Source organism: Orycteropus afer, unplaced genomic scaffold, assembly GCF_000298275.1.
Source record: "Orycteropus afer afer isolate SDZICR_OR568_19922 unplaced genomic scaffold, OryAfe1.0 scaffold00991, whole genome shotgun sequence".
Classification (NCBI taxonomy): Eukaryota; Metazoa; Chordata; class Mammalia; order Tubulidentata; family Orycteropodidae; genus Orycteropus; species Orycteropus afer.
The window spans coordinates 94,182-104,437 of record NW_006922578.1 but is presented as its reverse complement, the minus strand read 5'-3'; the positions used below and the strand labels follow the sequence as shown (position 1 = coordinate 104,437).

General features: G+C 37.2%; 1 protein-coding gene across 1 annotated transcript; it reads left to right on the top strand.

The window, feature by feature from the left end:
* Positions 1-5,922: 5,922 nt before the first annotated feature.
* Positions 5,923-6,849, top strand: LOC103212517 (olfactory receptor 18-like). The gene has a single exon (XM_007958486.2). It carries the CDS (start codon positions 5,923-5,925, stop codon positions 6,847-6,849), a length of 927 nt encoding a protein of 308 aa, XP_007956677.1.
* The last annotated feature ends 3,407 nt before the right edge of the window (positions 6,850-10,256 follow it).

The following is a 10,256-nucleotide window of genomic DNA, read 5'->3' as shown; positions in this document are numbered from 1 at the left end:
GAGGAGTGGCTGGTGGATTTGAACCGCCAGCCCTCTGGTTAGCAGTCAAGTGCCTTAGGCACTATGCTACCAGAGCTTCCTGTTGGCACTTTCTCACTGCAGCAGGAAATGGCTCCCTCTCACCTGTCCCCCAAACAGCTCAAAATGATCTTATAGGTTAAAAAAAAAAAAAAAAAAAAAAGTCTTGTAGATGATGCTGATAATGACAATGATAAGAATGGTAACAGTAACTGTCATGAAGGCTTATGCAGGGGTGCACAGTGCTTTGATGAGAACTAATTTTTCTGTGTACCTTCTTTCCTTTTTCTGCATAACCACACCCATAAAAGAGCAAAGCACATTATTGTCATTTCACAGAAGAGAAAAGGAGCACAGCCTTCTTTTTATTTTTCTTCTTCATCTGTAATTTGTACCACGTCGTGGACCAGAAAAGTTTAAAGCCAGGTGTGAATTCAGGTAGTGTAACACTAGACACAAAGTGCCTGGCCCTATTCTCCCTGCCAACCCACCCTAATGTTTCACATGCTTGTTCTCTTCAGGCTGAGATCCCTACTCACTGTGCTCTTCTGTGTGCGATTTCTGCTAGACCACAGGGGAGAGCTGTTGGTGCCATTTTGGGCCTTGGCTGTCAGACAGATAATTGAGAACTCAAGAGCTGATCACATCAGGAGCTGGTGGATCAATTAAGGCAGATCATGCTCCTTGTCTTGTTTAGTCTCAGCTTCCCACTCCCTCTTTCCTCATAATTTTGCCCCACTTGATGTAAAAGGAAAAAAAAATAAAGAAGGAATCTTGAGTTCAATTCCTAGTCAGGAAGCTGGAATGAATATAAAGGTATAAACTGGAATGAGTATGAAGGTGTATGTTTGTTGACGTTCTCTGAACTTACTCTAAACATTTTGAAATAAGAGGAAGCAGAGTGAACATGATTTGTGCTTGGATTCACTGACCTATAATGTAATCCTGAATCATTTCTCTTTTTGTTAATATTTGGGCATAATAGGGCAAGTTCTTATTATCTCTCCACCTCTAAATTGCCATCTAACTTTACTAGAGTTCATAGAAAAATGCAGATCTGAATTGATGTATGCATTGAACAGATAATGCGTATTACCTATGTGATTAAATATATGTTCAGGGCACATTAATCTTACATAAAATTATTACTATAAATTAGATAAGTACCCATACAAGTCAACTAATGTATTCTGTGACCTGAGGATTTGTTTTGTCTGGATCCCTGTAAAAACATTATAATTTTATTCTTACCCAAGTACATATTAAACGCCTGGAAGGAAACAGTGAAGCCTCATTCATTTCTGATTCCTCAGAGCTGTGCTTGACAGAGAGTAGGCTGCAACAAAAATGACAACAGCAAATCTGTGTTAAATATTGAATAGACCCTTTCTTGGTTCACAAAATTAGATTATTGGCAACATGTGTTCCATGATGAATGTTTCCTGCCTGTCTTTTCATTAGATAGGATAACAGACAAAATATAAGAAAGGATGTGAATACATCTATATCATGGGCTTTTTAAGCAACATTTAATAGAATACAAAACATTCAATTATTTTCAAAACAGTGTGGATATTTTCATAAAAATGAAAACCAAAAAAAAAAAAAAAAGAAAAAAAAAACTCTGTAAGAGAAAGGAAAGTAAATCTTATTGTTAAACCTGGGCACATTTTAAAATTTCATTACATTTTACACTCAAATGCCCTAGATCAATTAGCCTTCTATCTTTCTTATATGATGAAGCAAAACTGGGATCACATTTCAACAATAAATCCTCTACTTCTCATATTGATTCAAATCCTGATTTAAGAAATGTCCAAGTACGATTAAGTGCCTAGCCTTTGTTAGTTGCTACATGCATCCTGTTGTTGTTGTTGTTATGTGCCATTGAGTCGGACCCGACTCGTAGCGACCCCTCCTTGGGTTTCCGAAGCAGTATCACTATGAAACTAGATTGCCCCATCTTCCTTCCGAGGAGTGGCTGGTGGGTTTGAACTGCCAGCCTTCTGGTTAGCAGTCAAGTGCCTTAGCCACTATGCTACCAGAGCTCCCTAGTGATGGGTATTATTCTCTTGCTTCCAGATAAAAAACAAAAGAAATTGAGAGATTTATAGGCAGTCCAAAATTAATATGTGAAAATTATAGGATTTGGACTTTGCTCCCCTGTTCCAAATTCCAGGGTTCCGTCTCCTCAACCAGAGCTGAATAATTGTGTTTCTATTCAAGAGAGAAAATGGAGATTGAAACATTAACTATTATTCTCACAAGTTGATGAGTTGATCTGTGAATTAATACAATGGTCCAAATAGTTTACAGGGAACATTATAGCATGAATATTGTGGATTATTAGGTTTTATGAATAGTCATGTATTTTCCTGCATAGTTAGGAAACTGAAACTGTGGGAATATTATCCCCTATACAGGGTGGTAATTTTGATGCAGATTTACCATGCAATGACCATAACCAGGTAAGCTTCATGGGCACTTCTGAATCCATGCTGTGACAATAAGAACATACAGTTGTGTCTGATTTTCTATTGGTTAAAAAAAAAAAATTGTACAGCTCACACACTTATGCTTCATGCTCATATCATAGAAATTTGCAGTTGTGAGATGTGGAGAGTAGAAGAATTGCTATGATGGTTTAATAAGAAATCGACAAAGGACATGATCCTTTGATCCATAAGAATAAATTGTGTGATATAGATATATATACTTCCCATACCATACGAGTTCCAGCATTATTTCTGTCACCAAGACCAAATTTTCCAACTACCAGTGATTCTTCTTTGTTTCCAACTTTTACATTCCAGTCACCAGTGATAATTAACACATCCTGATTGCATGTTTGGTCAATTTCAGACTGTAGAAGCTGATAAGATTCTTCAATTTCCTCCTCTGTGGCTTTGGTGGTTGGGGCATAAATTTGAATAACAGTCATATTAATGGGTCTTCCTTGTAGGCGTATGGATATTATCCTATCACTGACAGTATTGTACTTCAGGACAGATCTTGAAACCTCCTTTGTGATGATGAATGCCACACCATTCCTTTTTAAACTGTCATTCCTGGCATAGTAGATCATATGGTTGTCTGATTCAAAAAGGCCAAAACCAGTCCATTTCAGCTCACTAATGCTGAGGATATCAATCTTTATGCATTCCATTTCCTTTTTGACAACTTCCAATTTTCCTAGATTCATACTTCATACATTACATGTTCCGATGATTAATGGATGTTCGTGGCTGTTTCTCTTCAATTTGAGTGGTGCCACATCAGCAAATGAAGGTCTCGAAAGCTTTCTCTTTTCCATGAGTAAGGCTGGGTTTACTCAGATGTTGCAGCTCTTTCCCAGTCCTATTTTGCAAGCCTTTTAGCCTAAACGGACTATTCCTAAAGTTGTGAGGTAATGTACCAAACAGTGTTTCTTTGCTATTCATAAGGTTTTCCCTGGCCAATTCTTTCAGAAGTGGACGGCCTCTTCCTTCTTCCTAGTCTGTCTCAGTCTATAACTGGGCTGTTACCCATGCACCAGGTGCATCTCGCTGGGTTTTAAACACCAGAGGTTCAGCCTCAAAACTCACGTGCACATGTCACCACAGTAGGACAAACCGACAGAAAAGTTTGTCCTGCTGTTAGAGACCCCTTGTATCCCCCCCACCTGGGTCCCTATGGCTGATTGTTCCTCTGTCTGGATTCCTGGATTTTAATCCCCTTTCTCCTGCTCTTCTGGCCTGCTTCTTTGGGCATCCCTGAGTTTCCCCTCCTCATCTAATCCCTTTGGCTGATTGCTCTTCTCTTTGGCTTCCTGGGTTTTATCCCCTTTCTCCTGCTCTTCCGGCCTGCTACTCTTTCCCAGAGAAATGTAAAATACAATGTTGCAGTTAATGAGAACCTTTGGAAGAAATAAGTGTAGTATTCCACATTTTAGGAACATTTTCAAGAAAACTGGTTATAGATGCATAAGTTAATGCTAGTATTATGAAAATAGTGAGAGGAAATATAATCACAAAATTTACAAATTTATGATAGAGATTGCCTTTTGGAGAACAGGTTATGGAAGAATAAGGCATTACACAGAAAGCAAGAAAATTCAAGTTTTAATTTAATGTTAATGTTTATTAATTAATATTAATTTTAATGTTTAAAATTTCTAAAATGTGAGTTATGAAACAAATATTTTTACATGTTCACATAATTAATGTCAAGAGTGGCTATTGATGATGATAGTAGGTTGCATTGATAGAGTACTAGCTAAATGCATGTAGTAATTTAAGCAATAGTGCTCATGTTTGGCTGTACTTCAAGATGATAGTGGGATTCACATGTGGAGTCAGATTTAATGGGTTCCTCGGAAGGAAGGTTGGGCAATCCTACTTCCGTAGTGATAACTGCCTTGGAAACCCAAGGAGGGGTCACTATGGGTTGAGTTGACTTGATGGCAGTGAGTTAGTTTTTTGAGTTTAGGATGTGGCAAGTTCATCATTTTATTTTAAAAAGATCCATAGATAATTATAATAATCAAATAGCATTGAGAACAACTAATGTAAGAATGCTATGTGTATTATTCAATCTCATTTCTTTTGGAAGGAAGACTGGGCAATCTATTTCCATAAAGATTATAGCCTGGGAAACCCAAAGGTTGTTGCTATGAGTCAGAATCCATTTAACTCTAAACGTAAGGGGGTTAATTAATAAATGTATTTCAACAAGTGTGCAAAATATGAAATGTAACATGTTATTTCATACTACCCTCTGCTCATTTCATTTTCAAGTTTTCCCACAATAGATCCAATTGGACCTATCTAGAGAAATGAAGAAGTGTGTTGCCATCAGGGAACTGAAGTGAGGAGAGTTCCACTTCTTCTCATAAGGAAGGACTGACTTGGTAAGTTTTAAAGTAAGCCTAAGATGGCTGGGTTTCAAACCCGGCTTTGGATTTGCCTTGGTCCTAATTTTCTCCATTGCAAATAGGAGTGTTGATTCAATAATTAAACAATGCTTTCCAAACATTTAGTATGAGACACATATAAAGCATTTCATTGAGCCAATACAGGATGGATTGAAATAAAAGAAAAAAACAACTGAATACATGACATTTCCCTGAGTTGGTGCAGCATTGATGCAAATAACACTGCACACAGTGAAAAACAGCAACAGAATGTGTCTTAAAAATGCTTTATACCTTAATCATTGGTTCATCTGATAAACATCTTTGGAATCAGCAGTAGTGTATGATTTTCTGCATTTATCAAACACGAAGTTATCAAAATTTGATGTCCTTTAAAGCCAAGGAAAGGATATGTACTTTCAAAGATTTTTAAAGGCAACCCACAATCTTGAATGACCATGTATCTCTTACATGACAAAAGTTAGAAAATCAAAGAATTATGAAAGTCAGTGAAGATAATTGACATATAAACTCTTTATCTCATCATGAACATCTCATAATTTAGAATCCATCCCACCTTATGACTTCACATACTTCTTAGTGTCCTTTAATTATTATTTTTTTCTTTTAAAATCAGGCTATTTCTTATTGCATATGTTTGCCTCATAGAGGGGCCTAATACATTGCTTCTTGTATAGATTCGTTAAAATGTCCTTTCTATTCTAACTTTCTGAAGTGTAGTGTTTCTAAAGGGGGGTGTGTACAGAAAGAGGTGAATTGCACATAAACAATGGGGAAAGGATTCTGACAAGTGCAGTAGTTGGGTTTGCAAAAACCGAGTAATATTGCTGATGGTATGGGGATATTAGGTCCTCAGGTTGAACGCTTGTGAATTTTCATGGTTTATTTGTGAGTTTCTTGAATTCAAAATACACCACACATGGTGCTTGTTAAATTGTTTCTTTTTAAAAATCCTCTTTTTCTTTTTTTGGTCCAAAATTTGTCTGAGGTATATGGAGCCACAGAATCTAACAGACATCTCAGAATTCCTCCTCATGGGCCTTTCTGAGCCAGAACTCCAGCCATTAATTTTTGGGCTGTTCCTTTTCATGTACCTGATCACTGTGTCTGGGAACCTGCTCATCATCCTGCTGGTCAGCTCAGACCCTCGCCTCCACACTCCCATGTACTTTTTCCTCTCCATCCTCTCCTTGGATGACATTGCTTTTACTTCCACCACGATCCTCAAGATGCTGGTGAACATCCAGATGCAGAACAAATCCATCCCTTATGTGGGTTGCCTGGCACAAGTTGCATTTTTTTATCTCTTTGCATGTGTGGATAATCTGTTACTCAGTGTGATGGCTTATGACAGGCTTGTGGCCATCTGTTACCCCCTGCACTACAAAGTCATCATGAACCCACGTCTCTGTGGCTTGCTAGTTTTTGTAACTTTCTGCCTCAGCCTTTTGTACTCCCAGCTGCAACTTACATTTGTGTTACAGATTAAGTTTTGCACAGATGTGGGAATTTATAGTTTCTTCTGTGACTCTCCTCAGCTCTTTAAAATTGCCTGTTCAGACACCTCCACAATTAGGATATTGGTATATTGTGTTGTTGTCATTGTTGGTGGCATTCCACTCTCAGGGATCCTTTACTCCTATATAAGAATTGTTTCCTCTATTCTGAGAGTCTCATCTGCAAGTGGGAAGTATAAGGCCTTTTCCTCCTGTGGCTCTCACCTGTCAGTTGTTTGTTTATTTTATGGAACGGGCCTTGGAGCGAGCCTCAGTTTAGCTGTCTCATCTTCAGACCGGAAGGGTGCATGGACTTCAGTGATGTACACGGTGGTCACCCCCATGCTGAATCCCTTCATCTACAGCCTGAGGAACAGAGATATCAAGAAAGCACTGCAGAGGCTCATCAGCAAAACAGCTTGATCTCAACTATTGTGCCATCTTTTCTTGATGTGTGAGCTGGAAAAGATGGCAATACCTAGTACCTGCAACCAAAAACCTTGCCTCTTCTACTGCCTAATTTTTGCATCTGTCTTATATTTCAATCTTGAGTTTTCATATCTGAACATCGTTTCCTTTGTAACATCTTAATGGGATAATGGGAGTATTCTGGGATATGACAAGAACATGCTTAAATGCCATTATCGTTGTGGAGTTTTTTGTATTTATTTCAATGATGACCCAAGCTTGTTAATGAAATGCACAACTCCACTTTTATGTACTTAAAAATCTTCATCTTTCATGATAATTCATATATATTACCCAGACTACTTTTACATCTAGCAAAATTGTATATTCAGGTTATGTGTAGGAATGCATATCATTGACTTGACTTAACTTCATATTGGAATCATCTGGGGAGCTTGAAAAAATGGATTTGTTTGTCCCACCACTACAGTTTTTGATTTAATTAGAAGAGCACTTGGCTTGAACATGTGCATATATACATACATATATACATACATACACACACACATACACATACATACCTACACATAGATACGTATGTACACATGCATGCATGCATACACATACATACATGTATATACACATATAATACAGATATTATACATACATATATATGTATGTATAATATATGTAAGTGTATGTATACACACACATATTGTTGTTATTATTTGCTGTCGAGTTGCCCCGACTCATAGCGACCCCTCCTTGGGGTTCCGAGGCAGTATCACTACAGAAGTAGGATTGCCCAACCTTCCTTCCGAGGAGTGGCTGGTGGGTTTGAACTGCCAGCCTTCTGGTTAGCAGTCAAATGCCTTAGGCACTATGCTACCAGAGCTCCTACACACACCCACACCCCCCCCCACACACATATATATATATCTTGCATCCTGCAGCCCACATACTGGCTAAGTGCTGCCAAGTGCTTCTGCACCAAGTGACCAACAATAAAGGTCAGCTGATAGTAGCTCAATCACCCTAACTGCTGTACATGAAGAGCTTCATCCTCTATGACACTCTCCAGGATAAAGTGTGTGAGTGGCTAATTGCTGGCAAACTAGTGAATAGAGTATAGAGTAGCACACAAGCCCTGCTCACTGGGCAAATGACTCCACCATACTTTTGCCTGTTAGATATAAATACAGTGACGTATCAATGTCTCAGAAACAACTAACAATTCTATATCACACAAAGAAGTAAGATAAAATATTGGAAACTTTATACAAGAATGCAGAGCAAAGAAACTTCCTTGAGGAAGAACTACCTGATAAGGCATTTAAAATAATTATATTTAGGTACCTTCAATAGATTGAGAGAGAGTTCAAGGGAAAAATGTAACAAAATCAATGAAAACACTGAAAAAATTAAAGAAAACATAGACAAAACTTTAGAAGAATTTAGAAAAACAATACAAGAACAAATTGACAAAATGAATGAAAACTTAGAAACCATATATAAACAGTAAATAGAAATCCAGGAGATTAATACTAAGATTTCAGAAGTTGGTAACAAAATGAAAGACAGAGAATAACAGCAAATCAATGGAGATGGAATTACTGAAATTTAAGTCAAATCTCACAATATGACTTTGTTAAGGGAATAATCAGAACAAAGAAGAAAAAAATGAAGAAAGGCTAAGATTTATTTAGGAAACCATCAAGAGGAAAAAGTAAAGTATGATTGTAATTCTAGAACAGGAAGAGATGAATAAAACCATAGAGAAAATTGTTAAAGATTTTTTTGAAGAGCAATTCTCTACAATGATGAAAAAAAGATGCACATTCAACAATTTTAATGAACTCCAAGCAGGATGGAACCCAAAAGGAAATCACCAAGATATAATCAAATTTCTGATAAAGGAGACAAAGAGGAAATCCTGAAAGCAGCAGGGAACAATGACAATAAATACAAAGGGCAATAAATAAGAATAATCTCTGATTCCTCAGCAGGAACATGAATATGCAGGACAGAACCTCTATGGAAGTAGATTGTCCAATCTTCCTTCTGAGGAGTAGCTCGTGGGTTTGAGCCTCCAGCCTTTTGGTTAGCAGTCAAATGCCTTAGACACTATGCCATCAGAGAGCTTATATATATATATATATATATATATATATATATAAACAAACAAGAATTATATACCCAGTAAAATTGTCTCTCAGATATGATGGTGAAATTAGGACATTTCCAGATAAAGAGAAATTAAGGGAGTTTGTAAAAAACAGACCAACCTTATAAGAGATGGTAAAGGGAGTCCTTTAGAGAGAGAATCAACAACAGCAGACAATAACCAATGATTAACACACTTGACAGCATATCTCAGAAACTAACCCAGATATAGAAGTATCCTGAGTAAAATCAACCTACAAGACTCAACAGGCAATCAGAGATATGAAATAGTAACTAAGGATGATTATAAAGCAAAAAAGAGAGAATACATAGTGTAGGTACAGAACTTCCAAATGGGGAGGATGTCAAGAAGACTTTGAGAAAGAAAGGACTGCTTTAACCTTGTGAAGAAAAGAACAAATCATAGGGTAAACTCAAAGGAAATCAATGAACCTTGTCATCAAAATAAAAAAGAGGAAAGGCACAAATGTTTAGAAATACTAAACGGTAGTAATGAAGGAACTGATTTTAAAAATCATAAACAAGATGAGCTCAGCAGAGAAAATAATATGGAGCAAATAAATCAGCAATATCAGGAAAAACACATTACAAAATGACAGCAATAAATTAATTGTTGTTGATGATTTCCCTAAATGTAAATAGATTAAGTGCACCAATGAAGAGAAAGAATTGTGGAATGGATAAGAAAATATGACGCATCAATATATGTCAACAAAAGATACAACTTAGACACAAAGACAAAAGTTGGGAAAACAAACAAACAAATAAATGGCAATCAACAAACAGCAGCAGTTGCAATGTTAATTCCAGATAAAATAGACTTTAAGACAAAAACCACTTATAACAGACAAAGAAGCACGTTTTTAAAAGGATTAAGTGATCCATCTAACAAGAGACCATAACCATAATAAATATCTACGAACCCAATGAATAAGCCCCAAAATAAAAAAATCAAACAATAGAATTGAAAAGAGAAATACAAAAGTCCATAGCAGTTGTTGTTGTTGTTGTTATTAAGTGCCGTAGAGTCGTTTCCGACTCATAGTGACCCCATGCACAGCAGAACGAAAACTGCCCGATCCCGCGCCAGCCCCACAATCCATGCTATACTCAAGCCCATCATCGCAGCCACTGTATCAATCCATCTCCCTGAAGGTCTCCCCCTCTTTCGTCGACCCTCCACCCTACCAAGCATGACATCCTTCTCCAGGGAATGGTCCCATCTTACAACATGACCA